The sequence below is a fragment of the Oncorhynchus keta genome, unplaced genomic scaffold (genome assembly GCF_023373465.1).
Source record: "Oncorhynchus keta strain PuntledgeMale-10-30-2019 unplaced genomic scaffold, Oket_V2 Un_contig_1042_pilon_pilon, whole genome shotgun sequence".
Taxonomy (NCBI): Eukaryota; Metazoa; Chordata; class Actinopteri; order Salmoniformes; family Salmonidae; genus Oncorhynchus; species Oncorhynchus keta.
The window spans coordinates 52,484-77,282 of record NW_026277098.1 but is presented as its reverse complement, the minus strand read 5'-3'; the positions used below and the strand labels follow the sequence as shown (position 1 = coordinate 77,282).

Sequence of the window (24,799 nt, the reverse complement as noted above, 5' to 3'; positions counted from 1 at the left end):
GAGTGATAAATGATCAGATGGTCATGTACAGGTAGAGATATTGGTATGCAGAAGAGCAGAAAAGTAAATAAATAAAAACAGTATGGGGATGAGGTAGGTGAAAATGGGTGGGCTATTTACCAATAGATTATGTACAGCTGCAGCGATCGGTTAGCTGCTCAGATAGCAGATGTTTGAAGTTGGTGAGGGAGATAAAAGTCTCCAACTTCAGCGATTTTTGCAATTCGTTCCAGTCACAGGCAGCAGAGTACTGTAAAGAAAGGCGGCCAAATGAGGTGTTGGCTTTAGGGATGATCAGTGAGATACACCTGCTGGAGCATGTGCTACGGATGGGTGTTGCCATCGTGACCAGTAATCCTGAGCCAAGATTGGCTGCCTCCATTTGATATCCCCCTTTCCCTTGTCTTTCTTCTGGTAGGCTCTGCTTGAGTCCCAAACGACACCCTATTCCCTACGTAGTGCCTTCCTTTTGAATAGAACCCGGTGGTCTGAAAGTAAGTAATGTACTATGTAGGGAATAGGGTAGCATTTGGGATGTACATTTGTCTTCGCCGGTTAATAACTCAGAAGACAGTGAGGCTTTGTAATCTACAGATCAGCTTTTACCTCAAACAAACTGTGATGACTTCAGAGACAACACCAGGGAACCGCAGTAATGACAGTAAGTTGAGTTTAAAAAGCTATTTATACAAGTTACTGAGTGTAAAATTAACCTTCATCACAATTGAATTTACATCATCAATGGATAAGATCCAAGGAACATTGTTTTTGTTGTATTGTATACTCATTGTAACTTGTAATAATAACAGTAATAATAATAATGATTGATTGCGTTTATATAGCGCCTTGGATCCACCGACAGTAGATGCTCACTCCTCAAAGCGCTGTACATAGCAAGGGGGGAAACTCACCTCTTCCACCACCAATGTGTACGGCAACTATTTTGTGCCAGAACGCTCAACACACATCACCTATCATGGTGGAGAGGTGAGGAGTGATATATGCCAATTAGGAAACAGGGGGATGATTAGGTGGTCATGATTGAAAGGTGCCAGGTTGGGAATTTGGCCAGGGTACCGCACCAGGGTTAACACCCCTACTCTTACGATAAGTGCCATGGTATTTTTTAATGACAACAGACAGTCAGGACACCCATTTAATGTCCCATCCGAAAGACTGCAGTCTACTCAGGACAATGTCCCCTTCACAGCCCTGGGGCATTGGAATCTCCTAAGACCAGAGGGAAGAGGTCCCCTACTGGCCCTCCAACACCACTTCCATCGGCATCTGGTCTCCCATCTAGGGACTGACTGTCACGTCCTGACCTTAGTTTATTTTTTATGGCTCTATTTTAGTTTGGTGAGGGCGTGAGTTGGGGTGGACATTCTATGTTTTGTTCTGTGTGTTATATTTCTAGGTGTTTGGCCTGGTATGGTTCCCAATCAGAGGCAGCTGTCAATCGTTGTCTCTGATTGAGAATCATACTTAGGCAGCCTATTTTCCCACTATGGGTTGTGGGTAGTTGTTTTCTGTTTTGTGTATTGCACCTTGCAGAACTGTTCGTTTGTCGTTTTGTTGTTTTTTTTGTTCAAGTATTCGTATTGATTAAAAGGTATTATGAACGCTCTCTCTATGTGGTGTTTTGGGAAACGTATGTTACATCTTCGGCCATTGCAGGAAAAAAAGAGGTAGGTAAGCCTAAGTTCCAATGCTATCGGGAAATCGGGCCCTGGACTGACCCTGCTGAGCTTCAGAGGCAAGTCAGCAGTGGGACGCATGGTATTATGCTGCTTGTACTTCACACATAGGGCTAATAAATTATTCTACACATTTTGCCATGAGGGAGAGATGAAAATGTTGCATTCTTAAAGTAAATGAAAGCTAAAGTATAGGTGTGTCGACTGTGATAAAGGCACTGGATTATGAACTGTCTTGTTTGCAGTGGCATGGTGCTTACTGCCATAGAAGCACAGTGATATATGCCTCAATGTGGTCATATTCGTGGCTTATTGGGGGTGTGGCTTTAAGTTAGTTATTTTTGGCCACCCATCCCATGAGCGTGAATGCCATTCCAGTTCATCTGAATGTCATTCCAATGCACTGCTTGCTTTGAATTCTATCTTCCATGTTAAGGTAACAATACAAATAATGTCCTGTTTGGAACTGACAAGTAGAGAGCTTAAAAAATATAAATACGCGGATGTGCCATCACCATCATCTCATGTTATACCTGGCTGTTGTCAGGTGTGTTTACCCATCATCATCATCATCTCATGTTATACCTGGCTGTTGTCAGGTGTGTTTACCCATCATCATCATCTCATGTTATACCTGGCTGTTGTCAGGTGTGTTTACCCATCACCATCATCTCATGTTATACCTGGCTGTTGTCAGGTGTGTTTCCCCATTACCATCCTCTCATGTTATACCTGGCTGTTGTCAGGTGTGTTTACCCATCATCACCTTCTGGATTCATCTCTGCCTGTTGAGATTCTTAACCTATCTTGGGACTGAACACCCGAGCCTGTGTGTATTATTAACTCTCTCAGAGTATCAGTGATAAGGCCATATTAATGCTCTCACGTGTGCCTCTTTCGTCACCCACCCATCTATCTGTCCAGTCATCATCTCTTTCTCAGATTACAGGTGTTTATAAATTCAAACTCAGTTACCATGAATCAGCTTTCACTTTTCTCATCTTTCTCTCTCAGACAAGAAAATCAGAAGATGCACGAAATTGAACTTTCATTTGTCTCTGTCTTTCCTCCACTCCAACTCTCTCGTTTTCCTCCTCTCATTCCAAATGTTTCTGGCAGTATTTCAGTGTTAAGATTTTATAGCATGTTTTAAAACACCCGGGCCAGTTTACAGCAAAGGCCTTACATGTACTTAGTCTCTTTAACAAATCATTTGTTTCCATAATCTAGAGATTACTCTGGGACTGTAGTGGAAGGAAACATTTTGATTCACTAGACTGTGAAATAACATCAGAGGCAAAGGGAGGAGTGAAAAAGTGGGAATAAGAGAGGAGGAGATCAGCCAAGTGGAATAGAGTTTCTCAGAAACATTGAACAATGAGTGTGTTAACTCTGAACAAAACGCTGATGAATTGAAGTTCGAGGTCAACACAGTTGGGGGAAGGATATCATGCAGCTATGGATACATAGATTTTTTTTCAATTTGAATGTATCCGTTATTTTACCAGGTAAGTTGACTGAGAACACGTTCTCATTTACAGCAACGGCCTCGGGAATAGTTACAGGGGAGAGGAGGGGGATGAATGAGCCAATTGTAAACATAGATACATATAGATACTGTGCATACATATGAGATTGTGCAGCTATGGATACATAGATAGATATAGATGCTGTACATACATTTGAGATCATACAGGGATATATATGCCAAAGAGAGTGGAGACCGTCTGAGGACATGAGTGATGCTGTGACACAACATACGTTTTGAGGCTCTCGTGAGTTTAGGTCTTAAGAAGAAGCCTTATTGGCTTAATATGGCGCTGTCACTAATACTCTGTTAATAATATACACGTACAGGCCAACATACAGTAGATTCACATGTATTTACTTTTTAATTTAACTAGGCAAGTCAGTTAAGAACAAATTCTTATTTACAATGACGGCCTACCCCGGCCAAACCCTAACGACGGTGGGCCAACTGTACACCGCCCTATGGGACTCCTAATCACAGCCGGTTGTGATACAGCCTGGAATCGAACCAGGGTCTATAGTGATGCCTCTAGCAGTGAGATGCAGTACCTTAGACCGCTGTGCCAATCGGGAGCCCCACATGGGATCTGTGTACGTAACTTTCTCCTATATTGATTGGAGAGAGGATGAAAAAAAAAAGGGCCTGCTTGAAACCCGATATGAAATGTAACTAGACCATGTTGAGGGATCTTTTGCTATACATTTCCAAGTTAACATTGTCAAAGAGAGCTAAGCCAACAATGACACATATCACGATACTTGATGTCATCAACCTTCATCATTCAGTTGACATTGCAAGGTATTGCACAACCAACAGATTATACCTACATGTTTACTATACTGGAGTGTAGATACAGGAAGTTACAGTATGTAAGAGGGACATGAAGCACTTGGAATGTGGCAAGCAACACACGCTACAGTCGTGGATAATATGAAATGAACTCCCATTTCTATTTTCAGGAACAACAATGATACCTTACCATAGAGACTTGATGTTGAGTTTGTTTTGTTTAACACTTTTTTTTTTGTTGGTTACTACATGATTCCATAAGTGTTATTTCATAGTTTTGATGCCTTCGCTATTATTCTACAATGTACAAAATAGTAAAAAAAAAAAAGCCCTTGAATGAGTGGGTGTATCTAAACTTTTGACTGGTACTCTACATATTGATATATTTGTTGTTTTTTAGAGTACATGTTTAATTGTTTTACAATATTATAAACAAGTAAAAAAGATCATAAAATCATATCTATATCTTCGGTATATCCCTACCCCACTGAAGTTGACATAAAAAATGGTTATGGTTATGGTTAAGGAAGGTTACGGTAAGGGGTAGGGATGTCCCAGGGACCGTGGGTTGCGCTAACCAAGGAGAATTCCCTTTAGATTGAGGACAGTCCACACCTGGCAAATTGCCCTCGCTATGACAAGTCTTAAGCTGGTTACAAGCTGTTTATGAAACATCTAGCAGGACTGTGACACAGATGACGCTGGTATTAGAGGGCAATTTCTTTTTCAAATGAGGGAACTGCTTTCATTTTAATGGAATAATCTCTGCAAAAACGAAATGTTGGTCTTTTTTTCATTAGTCCCAAAAGGCTTTGAATGTCAGTGATCAAGTATTCAAGACATAGGACTTTCAAAAAGATAATTGTAACTTGCCACATCATCATGAGGATGTGTTTTGCAAGTTAGTTCAACAGTGGATTAATGTAAAAAATACCAAAGATCATTTTTGAACGGAGTATCCTTTAAGCCGCTCATTGGTTCATTTTAAATGGCACGTAGTGTACTGTACTTTGGGTAGTTTGTGTACTCAGACTCTATAATATAGAAAATATATACACCTTAAACAAATACTCTAATTTTCAGCACACATTTCCTCCTGGAATCCTCAAATTGCTTTTAATTGAAACGTTTTATTTTTTTATTTTTATCACACTACATATTCAACAATCTAAAATACTTCTCCTGCTTCATTAATACATCTTCCAAAGATAAACATGTTACATAAAGGTTTGGTTTGTTGCGTGTCCGTTGGACACTAAAATAGCTGGTTGGCTAATTCTCTAGGGTCAGTCAGACCAAACAGCTGCCTGTTACGTGCCACCAATATAGCCAGACTAGTGCCACCGGTAGGTATACACACCCTGCTGATTCAGAGTGCAATGTGGCCAAGTCACCACAGGAGGGAGGCCCACATCCAACGGCATGCACGCATGCATACAAATCAAATTCCTATAAAGTGGCATTGCTCTGTCAGAAAAATAATGCTGTCTTTTTTTAGGTGAACAGCAGGACATTACAGAATGAGCAGGGGAAAAAGGGATAAAGAAAATATATGCCCACTTCAAGTTGACTAGACCATTTAGATACTACAGATATTTATGTACCGTACAATCTGGATTATACTGGAGATATACATCCTTGTTGAGTGAGGTGTCTGTATAGGCTGAAAATATGTGACAGATTTCACTGCTTGGGATAAAAAAAAAAAACATGTTGCATGTGTATCCTCAGGTACATTCTTAGTCATACGCGTGTGTATGCCCCCCCACCCACCCAGCCACACTCATGAACTGACACGGTGACACGTAGTCCAACACTCGCTGAACTTAACCTATCAATAACACCTGTCAGGTTCTCATACAGGCACCAATCAGCAGCACGAGGAAACGGCCATGTGGCAGACCCTGAGGTACAGAGGGACAGAAGGAGGGACACGACACACATGGACAGACGGACACAGACTCCAGCCTAAAACTCAACCGCCCTGCATAGAATCAAAAACCGACAAACTTCTCTGAGGCCCTTCGTTGTCTACAGCCTGCCGATAAAGTTATGGCACCGCTGCTCTCTCTGATTCTCTCCCTCCTGGCCGCCTCAGTCATAGCTGAAGGTGAGAATCTCTTTGCCTTTGGTCACGTACATGTTTTTAGATTTCTTAGACGTCTATCTTTTTAGTCTTTATTTCCTGTTTCCTTCCTGAATGGTGTGATGTTCTCTTCCATCTTTTTGACCTCTATGTTCTAATATGCACACCAGTATACCCCTTAGAATATATATGCCCAATACATTGCTTCATTCTAAATGTATGCTGAAATTGACATTGGGATTGAGCCTATGACTAGCTTTCTGAGAGCCATTCCACAGATTGATCAATTTTTCCTCTTCGTGTTTCTAAAGAGATGGAACTATTGTAGGTAGTTGGGTTAGGGCTTGTCCAACAAATTCCATCAAGCCCCCCCCCACCTCTCTCCCTCTCCCTGCAGACAGCGCCCTCCCATCCCTGAATGATGTCACTGCAGCCGAGGCCTTCATCGAAGCCTCCGAGGTGGTCGTCATCGGGTTCTTTGAGGTCAGACAGGAAACAAGTGTGGGAAGGGCAGGATGGGATGGGAGGGGAGGGAGGGAAATGTAACGTGTACAGTAACCTACTGTAGGCCTGAGTAAGGTTGACACATCACGATGGTACAAAACCACAGCAGATTTTTATCATCGTTGGCTAGATGCTACACCACTAACGTGCGGCCAGACGCGGCCAGCCAGATATAACAGAGGTCAAATTAAACCATAACTCAGATTTGAGACGAGAAAAAAAACCCATACATTCCTGTTGACTGTTCGTAGCTACAGTCCCAGCTGCTGTTAGCCTGTGGCTGGCCACACACTTGGCACAGGAAGTGACTAGCTTGCGTTGCCTTGAGGATAGTAGGCGGCCGTCCAAGAGCGTCAAGCGGCGGCCCGAGCCCTTTGGCTAAACTCAGTGTGCGGGGGACGATGGCAGGCCACAGGACAAGGAAATGAGGACGCATCTGAGGAATTGGCACAGAGGAGGTCGCTGTAAACAAGTGTAAACAAAGCGTGGGTGAAGGGTAGAGAGAGAGAGAGAGAGAGAGAAAGAAGAGAGAGAGAGAGAGAGAGAGAGAGAGAGAGAGAGAGAGAGAGAGAGAGAGAGAGAGAGAGAGAGAGAGAGAGAGAGAGAGAGAGAGAGAGAGAGAGAGAGAGAGAGAGAGAGAGAGAGAGAGAGAGAGAGAGAGAGAGAGAGAGAGAGAGAGAGAGAGAGAGAGAGAGAGAGAGATGGGGACCAACACATTATTTCAATTGGCTAATTGGCAATTTGAATCTCAAAAACAGACTTCTATAGTATATCACTGTAGTGAGTGTTATCAGACTCTAACATTCTCTCTCCCTCTCTGCCTGCCCCCTCTCGCTGCCCCCCCTTCTCTCTCGCAATCTCTTTCCCTCTCTTTCTCAGACTCCCTCAGATGAGACTTTTGGCTACAAAGAGTTTGTGGAGGCAGCTAAGACTGTGAAGCATATCCCTGTGGCTCTGTGCAGCGATAAGGAGGCATGGGTCAAACTCGGCATCATGTCTGACACGATCTCCATCTTCAGAAAAGTAAACCACTACAACACACCTTTCACTTTGTCCATCAGAAATCACCTGCTTGACTCTCATTACAACTACTTTGACAACAAATTTACAAGAAAATATCAACTGAAAATGTTGATTTATGTGCGTGTGTGTTCAGGCAGATAACCACCAAGACAACCTTCAGCTCTCTGAGACCAAGAAAGTGGAGGCGGACGGCCTTGCTCGCTTTATCACCATGAACGAGCTTCGCTACATCACCGAGTACAACCAAGTGGTAGTCACTGACCACAGCACTGTTCATCTACACCTTACACACTACTCTATACAACAGCACCTATTAACAGTTATACCAGCCTTGTTATGATTACATCTTGCCAGCACATCTTTGTATTGTTAGCCTTTCATGTTCAGTCATATAACCAGACTATACCTACAGACAGTTAATGTACTGGCACATCCCTATTTTGATATCTATTTCTTATAGCTCTCTCACTCTCCTCTCCTCTCAGACAGCAGTGGGTCTGTTCCAGTCTGAGGTGAAGGGGCACCTCCTGCTCTTCATCAACAGGGGGAGTAGTGACTATGAAGTGCTCAAGGACCGACTAGGAGCTCTGGCCCCAGAATTTGTTGGGAAGGTGAGAGCAGGCAAGCAGCAACTGGACCTGAAAAGAGCAACTTAACAAAACCTCTGTTATATTGGCCATTTGATTCAAATCTTGAGATAATGTCCCTAATCCCCTATTTGGAATTGGTTCTTTTGATTCAACTATTTAATTGAATCTTGAATTTAATTTGCAAATTGGATCAATGGAGTCAGATGTTTTGAGTCCCAGAATCTCAATGTACTGTATATTATATATAGTGCACTACTTTTGACATTGGTCTCGTCCAATAAAATTTTAGTTTTAGTTTCTGTTTCCAAACGTATTTGCTACAGTGTGCTCTACTGAATATTACCATAATTTTTTTTTGTCACAGTTCCTGTTTGTGCTGGTACACGGGGTGAAGTCCAATGAGAAATCTCTGGGCTACTTTGGCCTGACGTCACGTGACCTTCCCCGCGTGGGCATTTACGACCGCGACTCAGATATGAAGTGGCTCATGCCCGAGGGAGAGATTTCCACCGAACGTGTGCGGAAGTTCTGCCAGTCACTCATACTCGGCAATCTCAAGGTCAGAGGTCAAAACAAATAACAAAATAGTATTGGTTCTCTTTCAAATGCCTTTGAGGGTTGATTGAGCCTACCTGGAGTGCCAGATGGACAGGGTTTGCACTTCTTGGACTATTCTATTGGTTCCATTGTGCCAGGCAAGCTCAATTAAGAGCAGGTAAAAACGTATTTGAAAGAAAACAAATACTATTTGAACCCACATCTATGGTGCAGTATACGTTTCAGTGGCTTTGATAATATGTAGAAAGCAGCAATAAATTATACTGAGTGGCCTCCATTTAATGTATGTATACTGCTTCTCAAAAACTTTTTCTATCATTTTAGGAGGTGAAGCAGGCAGGAGAACGTGTTCCTAAAACTGAGTTGTAAAATAAACAAATAAATGAATGTAAATAATTAGCTTTGTGTTATTGTGTCTGTTTTGGAGTCAGTATTGTTTTCTGCCTGAATCTTGTGTAGGCTGTGTGTGTGCGATCTGGCGTGTGCAGTGTGTCTTTATGTGAGGGAAAGCCTGCCATCTGTGAGTTGACCACAGCTCAGTGGCTACTCACCACTGAGATTTTAGCCTAGTTTGTCAGCGTTGTCGCTGATCTGATGGTTACAATCACAACAAACTGACCTCAGAAGACTGGCAGGGCATGGAGGGTCTAACAGAGAAAGAATAATTGAAATCTGTCTTCTGAAAAAATAACCGTTGTAGATTCCAAATCCAATCACCAAGAAACAATACGATGCAAAATATTACAATACATTTGTGTATTTTCATGCAAATGCTACATTTAAGTGCAGACCTGTGTTCAAATACATAATTTGTGTGTTATTAGTTTAATTAAGCACACCCTGTTTGTTTATTGTTGTGACTAAGATGAAGATCAGATAACATTTTATGACTAATTTATGCAGAAATCCAGGTAATTCCAAAGGGTTCACATACTTTTACTTCCCACTGTAGTATTTGAACCCAGATCTGATTACGTTACATACAGTTGAAGTCGGAAGTTTACATACACCTTAGCCAAATACATTTAAAATCAGTTTTCCACAATTCCTGACATTTAATCCTAGTAAAAAATCCCTGTTTTAGATCAGTTAGGATCACCACTTTATTTTAAGAATGTGAAATGTCAGAATAATAGTAGAGAAAATGATTTATTTCAGCTTTTATTTCTTTCATCTGATTCCCAGTGGGTCAGAAGTTTACATACACTCAATTAGTATTTGGTAGCATTGCATTTAAATTGTTTAACTTGGGTCAAATGTTTCAGGTAGCCTTCCACAAGCTTCCCACAATAAGTTGGGTGAATTTTGGCCCATTCCTTCTGACAGAGCTGGTGTAACTGAGTCAGGTTTGTAGGCCTCCTTGCTCGCACGTGCTTTTTCAGTTCTGCCCACAAATGTTCTATAGGATTGAGGTCAGGGCTTTGTGATGGCCACTCCAATACCTTGACTTTGTTGTCCTCAAGCCATTTTGCCACAACTTTGGAAGTATGCTTGGGGTCATTGTCCATTTGGAAGACCCATTTGCGACAAAGCTTTAACTTCCTGACTGATGTCTTGAGATGTTGCTTCAATATATCCACATAATCTTCCGTCTTCATGATGCCATCTATTTTGTGTTGTGCACCAGTCCCTCCTGCAGAAAAGCACCCCCACAACATGATGCTGCCACCCCCATGCTTCATGGTTGGGATGGTGTTCTCCGGCTTGCAAGCCTCCCTCTTTTTCCTCTAAACATGACGATGGACATTATGGCCAAACAGTTCTATTTTTGTTTCATCAGACCAGAGGACATTTCTCCAAAAAGTACGATCTTTGTCACCATGTGCAGTTGCAAACCGTAGTCTGGCTTTTTTATGGCGGTTTTGGAGCAGTGGCTTATTCCTTGCTGAGCGGCCTTTCAGGTTATGTTGATATAGGACTCGTTTTTACTGTGGATATAGATACTTTGGTACCTGTTTCCTCCAGCTTCTTCACAACCTTGCTGTTGTTCTGGGATTTATTTGCACTTTTCGCACCAAAGTACGTTCATCTCTAGGAGACAGAACGCATCTCCTCCCTGAGCGGTATGACGGCTGTGTCGTCCCATGGTGTTTATACTTGCGTACAATTGTTTGTACAGATGAACGCGGTACCTTCAGGTGTTTGGAAATTGCTCCCAAGGATGAACTAGACTTCTGGAGGTCTTGGCTGATTTCTTTTGATTTTCCCATGATGTAAAGCAAAGAGGCACTGAGTTTGAAGGTAGGCCTTGAAATACATCCACCGGTACACCTTCAATTGAATCAATTGAATCAAATTATGTCAATTAGCCCATCAGAAGCTTCTAATGCCATGACATCATTTTCTGGAACTTTCCAAGCTGTTTAAAGGCACAGTCAACTTAGTGTATGTAAACTTCTGACCCACTGGAATTGTGATACAATGAATTATAAGTGAAATAATCTGTCTGTAAACAATTGTTGGAAAAATGACTTATGGCACAAAGTAGATGTCCTAAATTTGTGGTGGTTGAAAAACAAGTTTTAATGACTAAGTGTACGTAAACTTCCGACATCAACTGTACATGAAAGAGCCAGTCACTGTTGGCAAGCGTACAGCAGTGGAAGCAGGGAGTTAGTGCAGATTTCTAGACATTAAGGGCCGTACAATAAAGTAAAGAAGGATTGGATCACGTGGGGCGAATATAATAGACCAGAAAAAAGAACAGATTGTCTGCCTGCTGTGCTGAAAGAAACAGGAGAAGAAAACAACACACTCCAAAGAGAAAGACAAGTTGAACGGTTGATCCAAATAAATTCCTTAAAAAGTGGATGGGAATTTTCAAGGCTAAGACTTGGAATCAAGGATAATTAGTAGGGATGGAGTGCCAAGCGGAAACATCAGACGGAATAGGGAAACCACTATTTGGCAGATGTTAAGTTTGAAAGGGCTGGAGATATATACATAGCTACAGTATCTAAACAGCTGCATTTGAGTGTCTGTGTTTGTGGATGTGTACTGCAATTAAAGTTGAGACAACATTGGAAAAAAGTGTCCACAAAAGAGGGTAGACGATGAGAGGATGATGTGATGGGTTGTTGTCTTGTGTTTTATTTCATCCACATGAGGGAGACATTTTATGGAGATAGTGGGCACCTTCTAAGGGATCACCGTTGTCAAGTCGGTGACAATTGTTGGTCACCTCTTTTCAAAGTGTGTTGCATCCTAGGCTAAAACATTTCTGAAGTGGGTCTATATGTCGACTGCATGAACTTGACAAAAATCATGTGATCAAAGGTCATGAAGATTTGACTCCAAGTTTCTGCAGTTGCTCTTCACCAACTTCCTCCTGCATCCACCACCTGCATTGTGGGCGGCTCTATTGTCAACCAATCATTAGGGTTTTTGTTTGACCCATGCAAATGTCACCAAAAACATGACTGAAACAGGAACCAACTTGCTAAAATTCACGTGTAGCCTACAGTGCATAAATGAATGATGTGATTGAGGCTCTCATTTATTGATTTTATAATGTACACACAAATGATTTCAGTCTGTGAGTGGGTGTTAGAGACATGTTTTTGTTTTTACATTATAAAGGAAACCTTTTATAAACAATGGCAACACTGCCATGGTGATCTGAGCCTTGCTGTTGGAAAATGAAGTTAGTATCAGACTTTCGGTTGTCGCAGATGCACCTCTCCTGACTTTACTTCTTGACTTTGGTCTACAGTCAGTTGCTTTAGCCTTACCACTCAAACGAGCCCTACTGTATGTTTGCCTCTGAAAAATTAAAGACTCAGATCATCAAAAGCATAACGTGAGTGTTTAATTGGTGTCTGTCTGAAATCAGAATTTGCCTAAGATGTTGGCACTTTGTGCAAATGAAACTGTAATCCATTTAATGTTGCTATGCTGAATGAAACACACGGTTTTAAAGAAGGCATGTGTAAAATAATGGTGCCTAACTGCTCATTCAGCCTCTAATCTTCAAATGAACCAAGTGAATTTTGTACAAGCAATAATTTAAACCGATCAATGAAGTGCCAAAACAAAATGTGTTTCCTACTTTAGAGCAGGGGTGTCAAACTCATTCCATGGAGGGCCTAGTGTCTGTAGGTTTTTGTTTTTTCCTTTCATTTAAGACCAAGACAACTACTGTAGGTGAGGGGAGTAATTAGTGGACTTAATTCAGCCATCAAGTACAAGGAAGGAGTGAAAATCCGCAAACACTCGGCCTTCCGTGTAATGAGTTTGACACGTGCTTTAGAGTAAGGGCTGTCAAACCTGTCAGGATCTCAATTAGAGAATCAACCAGACCTGAGTAAATTTCTGCATTCCAAATCAACCCCTAGCTCCTACACCTACCACTTAGTCACTTATGGGCATTTGAAATGATCAGATAGGGCAAAGCAATATGTTAATTGCTTCACCTTGCCTTCTGATAGGCTGGATGCAATTGTGGCCATATTGCTTATCTCTATTAAATCCTTGTGTTTAGATCAAGGTGTAGGATTTAGGGGTCAATTTGGAAATAGAAATTGAATGTAGTTCAGTGGCTGACAGCTGTCCTTAATTAGCCAACGACATTAGAAGGGTCTGGGATTCCTTTAAAAGGAGCAACCAAACATCTGGCAAATATAGTAAAGGGATATTCTGGTAGGACGTATGCCTACCATTAGTTCTGAATACTGGTGAGGTTTTGAGGGCAAAATGGCTGTGATGATTGGAATCGCTTTCAGGTATGTTTTTAAGTATTGATTTAGTTTGTTTCCCTTGTCCTTCAGGTGTTACAGGTAGCTATGTTTATAACATAAATTCTTTTTCCTGAAGAGTTTCTTGGCTTTGTTGCCTGCTAATTGGAGGGATAACGTGTTCTACATCAGAAGGTGAGTTCATTTCAAATAACAGCTACGCAGTTCCATAACCTTCAAGGCTGGCATTTTACAGTTTATATTTTTTACCTAGGTGACTGGTCTCCTTCACTGGATTCTAAAGCAGCATGGCTCTATGCAGGATCACTTCAGTCTCTAGGGTATGGCAATTATAAGTCTCCAAAATCTCAACTGCAAGCGCAACAGAAACATCCGTCCGCCATCCTGCGGAAGGAACTGGCCCCCATGTCCCAGCAACCTCAGCAAGTGTGGCATCAAGCTCACATGCTGACGCATAAGCAACCGACTGCCGTGCCCCAGCAAGTGTGGCATCAAGCTCACATGCTGACGCATAAGCAACCGACCGCCGTGCCCCAGCAAGTGTGGCATCAAGCTCACATGCTGACGCATAAGCAACCGACCGCCGTGCCCCAGCAAGTGTGGCATCAAGCTCACATGCTGACGCATAAGCAACCGACCGCCGTGCCCCAGCAAGTGTGGCATCCAGCTCAAATGCCCCTGCAGCAGAAGGAACCGACCACTGAGCCCCAGCAAGTTTGGCATCCCGCTCTAATGCCCCTGCCAACAACCACTGTGCCCCAGCAAGTGTGGCATCCTAGTCAAATGCTGCAAAAGAAACCGACCGCCGTGCCCCAGCAAGTGTGGCATCCTGCTCAAATGCACCAGAAGCAACCGACTGCCATGCCCCAGCAAGTGTGGAATCAATTTCACACACTGCAGAAGCAACCGACCGCCGTGCCCCAGCAAGTGTGGCATCCTACTCAAATGCCCCTGCAGCAGAAGCAACCAACCGCCGTGCCCCAGCAAGTGTGGCCTCCTACTCAAATGCCCCTGCAACAGAAGCAACCGACTGCAATGCCTCAGCAAGTGTGGAATCCATTTCACACACTGCAGAAGCAACCGACCGCCGTGCCTCAGCAAGTGTGGAATCCATTTCACACACTGCAGAAGCAACCGACCGCCGTGCCTCAGCAAGTGTGGAATCCATTTCACACACTGCAGAATGCCCCAGCAAGTGTGGCATCCAGCTCAAATGCCCCAGAAGCAACCGACCGCCGTGCCCCAGCAAGTGTGGCATCCTACTCAAATGCCCCTGCAGCAGAAGCAACCGACCGCCGTGCCCCAGCAAGTGTGGAATCCATTTCACACACTGCAGAAGCAACCGACCGCCGTGCCTCAGCAAGTGTGGCATCCTGCTCAAATGCCCTGCAGCAGAAGCAACCAACCGCCGTGCCCCAGCAAGTGTGGCCATTTGCACAAACCCCTGCAGCAGAAGCAACCGACCGCCGTGCCCCAGCAAGTGTGGCATCCTGCTCAAATGCCCCTGCAGCAGAAGCAACCGACCGCCGTGCCCCAGCAAGTGAGGCATCCTGCTCAAATGCCCCTGCAGCAGAAGCAACCGACCGCCGTGCCCCAGCAAAAGTGGAATCCATTTCACACACTGCAGAAGCAACCGACCGCCGTGCCCCAGCAAGTGTGGCATCCTACTCTAATGCCCCTGCAGCAGAAGCAACCGACCGCCGTGCCCCAGCAAGTGTGGCATCCTGCTCAAATGCCCCTGCAGCAGAAGCAACCGACCGCCGTGCCCCAGCAAGTGTGGCATCCTGCTCAAATGTCCCTGCAGCAGAAGCAACCGACCGCCGTGCCCCAGCAAGTGTGGCATCCTGCTCAAATGCCCCTGCATCAGAAGCAACCGACCGCCGTGCCCCAGCGAGTGTGGCATCCTGCTCTTATGCCCCTGCAGCAGAAGCAAACGACCGCCGTGCCCCAGCTGGGGTGGCATCCTGCTCAGTTTCCCCAGCAGAAGCAACTAGCCACTATGCCTCTACTGCAGAAGGAACCAACCACCATAACCCAGCAACCTCAGCAGGTGTGGCATCCAGCTCAAATGTCCAAGAATCGAACATCCACTGAACTTCAGCAGCAGAAGCAACCATCCACCACGCCCCAGCAAGCGTGGCATCCGTCTCAATTTCCCCAACAGCAGAAGGAACTGGCCGTCGAGCCCCAGCAGCAGAAGGAACTGGCCGTCGAGCCCCAGCAGCAGAAGGAACTGGCCGTCGAGCCCCAGCAGCAGAAGGAACTGGCCGTCGAGCCCCAGCAGCAGAAGGAACTGGCCGTCGAGCCCCAGCAGCAGAAGGAACTGGCCGTCGAGCCCCAGCAGCAGGAACTGGCCGTCGAGCCCCAGCAAGTGAGGTATCCAGCGCAAATGGCCCAGCAGCAACCCAACGCCATTCCTCAGCAATTTTGGCATGTAGGCCAAATTTCCCAGCAGCAACTCGCCCCAAATTCTCAGCAGAAGCACTACGAAAGCACTGAAGATGGTGCCTCTGGTAGTTCTCAGGCCAGCATTGTTGAACAGTCGGGTGTCATCCCAATCTCTTCCTACAGTTTCAAATCGCACTACAAGAATGGCAGAACTGGAGTCTCCCAAATAAGATGCGCTCCTAGGGAAGCAATGCCTGTTGACAGTGGAAATGCTCCCAAGGACGGTTATGTTAGCATTGGTGCACCAAACATATATCCAACACGAGTGAAGGATTCTGCAAGGTAATGGTTCACTTTAACCTGCTCTGAACTTTGCTTTCTGAATTTGAAGGCCTTTGTACCAACCATATATCTATCAACAGGGAAATATAATGGATTCATCCTCTAGAAGCTCTAATGGTGAGTATTGTTTTTGACATTGGTTACATAACATTCTGTGTTGCTGACACTGTTTGCATTTCTTTCTGCTTTTTAGACCAGGAAGTTGCAGGTGTTCTTGCTACTCTAGTGTGATGGAATCAATAAACAATTTGACTTTAAAAAATGCCTTGTCTCTTTTGAAATGTTTCATGTCCATTGCTTGCTAATTGAGAACGGGTGGTGTGCAGTCCGTAGTAAAAAAGACTACTGTTCAGTTAATTCTTTGGTGTTCTCATCTTTTACCTTTGCTACTGATTCAAAATAAGCATGGGTCTACCTACATAAGAGCATTTGTGATGGGGTGAGTTGTCCGACATTCCTCATGTTCATACTTTAGATGTAGGCATGCATTGTATACATTGAGACTGTCAGACAAATCCCTGATTAAGAGATCTGGGGAAGTGTACTAAAATGTCTGAAGCATTGAAGGGCCCTTAGAACACAGTGGCCTCCATCGTTTATTAAATGTAAGGGAATACCCCCCTGAAATGGACAAAAATGAATGGGATGTCATTGGCATTGGACAAACCATATACACTGTGTCCAATACCACCGTTGATTTGCGCGAAGTTGATTGCAAATGCCATATGGCAAATGCCAGGTGTAACACTTTGAAAATCCAACAGGTGGCAAACGCGCTCCACTGTGGTTTTTCATATTGCAAATGCAGCCCAAGTCAACATTCAAAAGCAAAATTTTGATAAAATGATTTTTTTGTCAAACTTATCACCCCTTAAAGTGCTTTCTGGACTTTTTTGAAATTATTTCGATTGTTATGTCAATTACACATGTTTAAGAACTGTGAATATACTTTTGTCAAATTAACACTCATTTTTTAAACTTTCGAATAAGGCATATGTGTTGTCCATTTGCAATAGGATTTCATAGGAAGTCAAAAGTCACTCTTTTTGGAGCCAAATGCCATAAGAAATTTGACATGCTCAAATACTGCAGAAATGCAAGATTTACTGGCCTGATGAACACAGGATGGCCATGCAGTGATAGAAAGGAACTACTATCACTCGTGTTTTCATTATGTCCATTTGTTTGTTTTCTCTCTTTTGCAAAGTCACTGTCATTTGCAATATGGTTCAATGGGCATTTACCATCACGAATTTGTCATGCTATAAAAATCCTGCAGGAGTGTGAAATTGACTGGCCCGATGAACTCGGGATGGCTGACCAGTGGTTCTGGTTCGTCTCAATCGCTCGTTAGGGTTGATTTCAGGATGTCACTTTGGTGATCGTACCTCAATGTTTAAACACTTTGCAAATGGACAAGATTCACCATCCATCAGTCAATTAGATATCATTCTGACACAACTGACACCAAACCCACTTTTTCCAACTCATTTAGTAGCCAACTATCACATACTACAGAGATGGCCCAAAATTCACAATGCCTTCTATTCAAACCATAAAAATAAAATAAAACACGTTACCCTCTAGCTGCGTGTCCATTTCTGATGTTATGTGTAGGCCTAGCTGAGGCAACCCCGAATCCCAAGTTTTGGCTAGATGGGCCATTTGGTGTCCGAGCAAGACCCTAATTGGTGCTGAAAATCCATTTTTTTCCATGACTTGATACGGGGTCCATGAGTGAGCTATCGGACAGGAACGTTGGGGTCCGTCTATATGGGCCGAGACAGTCGCAATGCACCTAGTCTTGCGACTCTGGGACATTTCTAAATGTCGTCGTTTTCGTGATGCAAAAATGAATTGAAGTCATTGCAAATGTACGAGGCTGTTTCTCGGCCCGAGAACCTTCTAGAGCCACGGAACTCACCACGCACTATTGACCTGAGGTTTAGAACAGGTTTCTAAAGTTTCGGAACTCTAGGTCTGACCACAGGATTGTTCCTAAGGTCCTCCCGATCTGTGCAAGCCTAACCTCGACCGTGTGGCATTAACCCTTAACGGTAAAACAGGGTTTTATGATCTCACAGATTACAATGACATCTCTCCCCATAGGAATACATTGCCTGCTCCCCTAAATTCAACCTGGAGCCTATGTGGGTTAATAATGCCTTATGAACCTGTCTTCAATGCCAATCCATCAGGCTACTATGAGGTCTACCTGTGTCGATTCTAAGCTTCCTGGAGCAACCAGAAGTGGTTAAATTCACCCAAAAGATATTTTGATGTACATAACCTGCAAATGTGAAAATGACTGCATTCAAACCTGTGTAGATCAGTCAATTAACTTAAAGACTTAAAACTCAGGATTCTGTAAGAGGCTACCTCAGTCAAGACATGTGTTTACCTATAGCTTCCTGTGCCAACCGGAAGTGCCTTTAATTGGGTCACACTGTCTGTTTTGAGGGGTTAAAAAAGTCACATCTTTTTAAAACTTCATATGTGACTAGGTAACCCTCCTGAACTGTAAATCAGTCATTTCTCCCAACAGATGTAAAAAAAAAAGCTCTCACAGACACACACACAGCAAGGATGGAGTGACAAAGTGCGGTGCTTAAAGACACAGAGAGGAGGCAATGGCATTACCATAATCCCTAGGCCGTGCCGAGTTCAACGAGATATCCCGCTTGACCGTAGCTCGCTCGGTCTAAGCGCAGCGACCATTAGAAAAGTAGGCCCAAAATGAAGCCTGCCCCACAACGTCATTTGCCTTTGGGTGACAGTGAGAGAACCGTTAGGGTGAGAAGCACAATTCGACCTCAGGTACGTTCCTAAGGTCATCCCGATCTGTGCAAGCCTAGCCTTGACCGTGTGGCATTAACCCTTAATAGTTAAACAGGGTGTTTTGATCTCAAACATTTGCAATGACTTCTCTCCCCATAGGAATACATTGCCTGCTTACCTCTAAATTCAACCTGAAGCCTATGTGGGTTATGAATGCCTTATGAACCTGTCTTTGGTACAGTCCATCAGGCCACTATGAGGTCTACCTGTGTCGATTCTAAGCTTCCTGGACCAACCGGAAGTGGTTAAAATCACCCTAAAAGTGTTTATCCATACCCTGCCTGCAGTTTGATAGACATAGTGCATTCAACCCTGTGTAAATCAGTCAATTCTTAACGTAAAGACTTAAAACTCAGGATTCTGTAAAGCATACCCCAGTGAGGATATGTGTTGACTTATAGCTTCCTGTGCCAACCGGAAGTGCCTTAATTGGTGTCTCAGGGGCTGTTTCGAAGGGTTAAAAAGTCAGATCTGTCCAAAACTTCATATGTGTGATTAGGCAACCCCCATGAACTGTAAATCAGTCATTTTTCCCATAAAATTTCAAAGGAAAACTAAATCACACAGACACACAACTTGGAAGGAGGGACGTATTGGGGTTTGTAGAGACAGACAGTGCCTCAATAGATAGCTTTGTTCGAGCTAAAAATCAGACCTAGAGTTCTGAAACTTTAGAATCCTGTTCTAGACCTCAGGTCGATAGTGCGTGGTGAGTTACGTGGCTCTAGACGGTTCTCGGACCGAGAAACAGCCTCATACATTTGCAATGACTTCAATTCATTTTGACCATTACGAAAATGGCGACATTTAGAAATGTCTCAGAGACACAAGACTAGGTGCATTGAAACCGTCTCTCCCATATAGACAGACCCCAACGTTTCTGTCCGATAGCTCATTCAAGGACCCCAGAGCAAGTCATGGAAAAAAGTGGATTTTCAGCACCAATTAGGGTTTTGCTCGGACACCAAATGACCGATCGAGCCGAAACTTAGCATTCGGGACGCCTCAGCTAGGCCTACATGTAACATAAGAAATGGACCCGCAGCTAGAACGTAACTACATGTTTTATGTTTTTTATGGTTTGAACCAAAGGCGTTGTGAATTTTGGGCCAGCTCTGAAGTGTGTGATAGTTGGCTACTAAACAGGTTGGAAAAAGTGGGTTTAGTGTCAATTTGTATCAGTTTGGTGTCAGAATGACATCTAATTGACTGGGGCTGGACACTGACTTGCTAGTTGACTTTTGTACATTAGCAATATGTTTAAACGGTGAGGTACCATCACCAAAAGTGACATTCTGAAATCAACCCAAAAGCCATTGAGATGAACCAGAATCACTGCCCAGACATCCCGAACTCGGGCCAGTCAATTTACATTCCTGCAGGATTTTTATAGCATGACAAATGATGGTACCTGCCCAATGAACCATTTGCAAATGCACAGTGACTTTGCAAAAGTGAGAAAACATAAACAAATGGACATGATGAAATCCAACGAGTGATGGAAAGGTACAACTCTCACTGCTCGGCCATCCTGTGTTCATCAGACCAGTCAATTTTGCATTTTTGAGCATGTCAAATTTCATATGGTAAATGCACATTGAAACATGTTGCAAATGCACGTGCACTTACAATATGATTCTATAGTGAAAAACATCACCTAATGTTCATGATGAAATCAACATCCACTTTAATGTACAACTATCACTGCTCGGAAATCCTGTGTATATCAGACCAGTCAATTTTGCATTTTTGAGCATGTCAAATTTCATATGGTAAATGCAGTTGAAACATTGCAAATGCACGTGCACTTACAATATGCTATACGTGAAAAAACATCACCTAACGGAGATGATGAAATCAACACAACGCATGATGGAAATGTACAACTATCACTGCTCGCCATCCTGTGTTCACAGACCAGTCAATTTGCATTTTTGACATGTAAATTTCATATGGTAAATGCACATGAAACATATTGCAAATGCACGTGCACTTACAATATGATTCTATAGTGAAAAACATCACCTAACGGAGATGATGAAATCAACACAACGAGTGATGGAAATGTACAACTATCACTGCTCGAAATCCTGTGTTCATCAGACCAGTCAATTTAGCATTTTTGAGCATGTCAAATTTCATATGGTAAATGCACATTGAAACATATTGCAAATGCACGTGCACTTGCAATATGACTTCTATAGTGAAAAATCACCTAACGGAGATGATGAAATCAAACAACGAGTGATGGAAATGTACAACTATCACTGCTCCCAGAGTGTGTTCAAGACCAGTCAATTTTGCATTTTTGAGCATGTCAAATTTCATATGGTAAATGCACATTGAAACATATTGCAAATGCACGTGCACTTACAATATGATTCTATAGTGAAAAAACATCAGCTAACGGAGATGATGAAATCAACACAACGAGTGATGGAAATGTAAACTATCACTGGAAAACATCCTGTGTTTTCAGACCAGTCAATTTTGCATTTTTGAGCATGTCAAATTTCATATGGTAAATGCACATTGAAACATATTGCAAATGCACGTGCACTTACAATATGATTCTATAGTGAAAAAACATCACCTAATGTTCTGATGAAATCAACACAACGAGTGATGGAAATGTACAACTATCACTGCTCGGCCATCCTGTGTTCATCAGACCAGTCAATTTTGCATTTTTGAGCATGTCAAATTTCATATGAAATGGACATTGAAACTAGAGGGTAAATGCGTGTTTTATTTTATTTTTATGGTTTGAATAGACCTAACGGAGATGATGAAATTTGGGCAACACTCTGTAGTGATGTGATATGTTGGCAACTAAATGAGTCCTGTGAAAAAGTCAATTTTGCATTTTTGTGTCAAATTTCATATCTAATTGACATGAAACATATTGCAAATGGTGAACTTGTATGATTCTAAAGTGTTTAAACATCACCTAACGGAGATGATGAAATCAACACCTAACGAGTGATGAAATGTACAACTATCACTGCTCGGCCATCCTGTGTTCATCAGACCAGTCAGCATTTTTGAGCATGTCAAATTTCATATGGTAAATGCCATTGAAACATATTGCAAATGCACGTGCACTTATTTGATTCTATAGTGAAAAACAACCTATGATGAAATCAACACAACGCAGTGATGGAAATAAATGCCTGCTTGAACCATCCTTGCAAATGCACAGTGACTTTGCAAAAGAGATGAAAATTTCAAATGGACATAATGAAAACACAAAATAGTAGTTCCTTTCAATCACTGCATTCCATCCTGTGTTCATCAGGCCAGTAAATTTTGCATTTCTGCAGTATTTTTGAGCATGTCAAATTTCTTATGGCATTTGGCTCCAAAAAGAGTGACTTTTGACTTCCTATGAAATCTTATTGCAAATGGACAACACATATGCCTTATGCGAAAGTTTAAAAAATGAAAGTGTTAATTTGACAAAAGTATATTCATGTGTAATTGACATAACAATCGAAAGAATTTCAAAAAACAGTCCAGAAAGCACTTTAAGGGGTGATAAGTTTGACAAAAAATCATTTTATCCAAATTTTGCTTTTGAATGTTGACTTGGGTTGCATTTGCAATATGAATAACCACAGTGGAGCGCGTTTGCCACCTGTTGGATTTTCAAAGTGTTACACCTGGCATTTGCCATATAGCATTTGCAATCAACTTCGCGCAAATCAACGGTGGTATTGGACACAGTGTATATGGTTTGTCCAATGCCAATGACTTCCCATTCATTTTTGTCCATTTCAGGGGGGTATTCCCTTACATTTAATAAACGATGGAGGCCACTGTGTTCTTAGGGCCCTTCAATGCTTCAGACATTTTAGTACACTTCCCCAGATCTCTTAATCAGGGATTTGTCTGACAGTCTCAATGTATACAATGCATGCCTACATCTAAAGTATGAACATATGAGGAATGTCTGACAACTCAACCCCATCACAAATGCTCTTATGTAGACCCATGCTTTTATTTTGAATCAGTAGCAAAGGTAAAAGATGAGAACACCAAAGAATTAACTGAACAGTAGTCTTTTTTACGGACTGCACACCACCTGTTCTCAATTAGCAAGCAATGGACATGAAACATTTCAAAAGAGACAAGGCATTTTTAAAGTCAAATTGTTTATTGATTCCATCACACTAGAGTAGCAAGAACACCAGCATCTTCCTGGTCTAAAAGCAGAAAGAAATGCAAACAGTGTCAGCAACACAGAATGTTAAGTAACCAATGTCAAAAACAATACTCACCATTAGAGCTTCTAGAGGATGAATCCATTATATTTCCCTGTTGATAGATATATGGTTGGTACAAAGGCCTTCAAATTCAGAAAGCAAAGTTCAGAGCAGGTTAAAGTGAACCATTACCTTGCAGAATCCTTCACTCGTGTTGGATATATGTTTGGTGCACCAATGCTAACATAACCATCCTTGGGAGCATTTCCACTGTCAACAGGCATTGCTTCCCTAGGAGCGTATCTTATTTGGGAGACTCCAGTTCTGCCATTCTTGTAGTGCGATTTGAAACTGTAGGAAGAGATTGGGATGACACCCGACTGTTCAACAATGCTGGCCTGAGAACTACCAGAGGCACCATCTTCAGTGCTTTCGTAGTGCTTCTGCTGAGAATTTGGGGCCAGTTGCTGCTGGGAAATTTGGCCTACATGCCAAAATTGCTGAGGAATGGCGTTGGGTTGCTGCTGGGCCATTTGCGCTGGATACCTCACTTGCTGGGGCTCGACGGCCAGTTCCTTCTGCTGCTGGGGCTCGACGGCCAGTTCCTTCTGCTGCTGGGGCTCGACGGCCAGTTCCTTCTGCTGCTGGGGCTCGACGGCCAGTTCCTTCTGCTGCTGGGGCTCGACGGCCAGTTCCTTCTGCTGCTGGGGCTCGACGGCCAGTTCCTTCTGCTGCTGGGGCTCGACGGCCAGTTCCTTCTGCTGCTGGGGAAATTGAGACGGATGCCACACGAGCGGAGGCTGCTGGACAATGGAGGCCAGATGATTCTCCTGTTGGAGCATTTTAGCTCGATACCACATTTGCTGGGGCATGGCGGTCAGTTCCTTCTGCTGAGGTTCAGGGGCCGGTTGCTTCTGATGCAGGGGAATTTGAGCTGGATGCCACGCTTGCTGGGGCGTGGTGGATGGTTGCTTCTGCTGCTGAAGTTCAGTGGATGTTCGATTCTTGGACATTTGAGCTGGATGCCACACCTGCTGAGGTTGCTGGGTTATGGTGGTTGGTTCCTTCTGCAGTAGAGGCATAGTGGCTAGTTGCTTCTGCTGGGGAAACTGAGCAGGATGCCACCCCAGCTGGGGCACGGCGGTCGTTTGCTTCTGCTGCAGGGGCATTAGAGCAGGATGCCACACTTGCTGGGGCACGGCGGTCGGTTGCTTCTGCTGCAGGGGCATTAGAGCAGGATGCCACACTTGCTGGGGCACGGCGGTCGGTTGCTTCTGCTGCAGGGGCATTTGAGCAGGATGCCACACTTGCTGGGGCACGGCGGTCGGTTGCTTCTGCAGTGTGTGAAATGGATTCCACACTTGCTGGGGCACGGCGGTCGGTTGCTTCTGCTGCAGGGGTATTAGAGCAGGATGCCACACTTGCTGGGGCACGGTGGTCGGTTGCTTCTGCAGTGTGTGAAATGGATTCCACACTTGCTGGGGCACGGCGGTCGGTTGCTTCTGCTGCAGGGGTATTAGAGCATGGATGCCACACTTGCTGGGGCACGGCGGT

At 43.4% G+C, this 24,799-nt stretch overlaps 3 protein-coding genes across 32 annotated transcripts in view; 2 read left to right on the top strand and 1 right to left on the bottom strand.

The window, feature by feature from the left end:
* The first annotated feature begins 5,906 nt into the window (after positions 1-5,906).
* On the top strand, positions 5,907-9,177 carry LOC118371756 (endoplasmic reticulum resident protein 27-like). Its single transcript, XM_035757327.2, has 7 exons — positions 5,907-6,127; positions 6,501-6,586; positions 7,487-7,630; positions 7,764-7,880; positions 8,116-8,241; positions 8,585-8,779; positions 9,103-9,177. The coding sequence occupies exons 1-7, from the start codon at positions 6,070-6,072 to the stop codon at positions 9,145-9,147; spliced, it is 771 nt and encodes a 256-aa protein (XP_035613220.1). The 5' UTR covers positions 5,907-6,069; the 3' UTR covers positions 9,148-9,177.
* Positions 9,178-13,337: 4,160 nt separating this feature from the next.
* Positions 13,338-16,464, top strand: LOC118371760 (involucrin-like). The gene is made up of 6 exons (XM_052500437.1): positions 13,338-13,499; positions 13,591-13,646; positions 13,726-14,663; positions 14,752-16,202; positions 16,283-16,319; positions 16,396-16,464. The coding sequence occupies exons 1-5, from the start codon at positions 13,471-13,473 to the stop codon at positions 16,290-16,292; spliced, it is 2,484 nt and encodes an 827-aa protein (XP_052356397.1). The 5' UTR covers positions 13,338-13,470; the 3' UTR covers positions 16,293-16,319; positions 16,396-16,464.
* A 6,713-nt stretch (positions 16,465-23,177) lies between these two features.
* Positions 23,178-24,799, bottom strand: part of LOC127916976 (daxx-like protein) — a 51,015-nt gene continuing 49,393 nt past the window's right edge. For 13 of the 30 annotated variants that reach the window (XM_052500399.1, XM_052500398.1, XM_052500396.1 and 10 more), the window contains 3 exons: positions 23,438-24,769; positions 23,321-23,357; positions 23,178-23,245 (listed from right to left, as the gene is read on the bottom strand). In XM_052500399.1, the coding sequence (XP_052356359.1) occupies positions 23,348-23,357; positions 23,438-24,769 (1,342 nt within the window). In that variant the 3' untranslated portion in view covers positions 23,178-23,245; positions 23,321-23,347. The remainder of the gene's footprint in view (positions 23,246-23,320; positions 23,358-23,437; positions 24,770-24,799) is intronic. The other 17 variants (XM_052500407.1, XM_052500409.1, XM_052500410.1 and 14 more) reach the window with 4 other exon arrangements.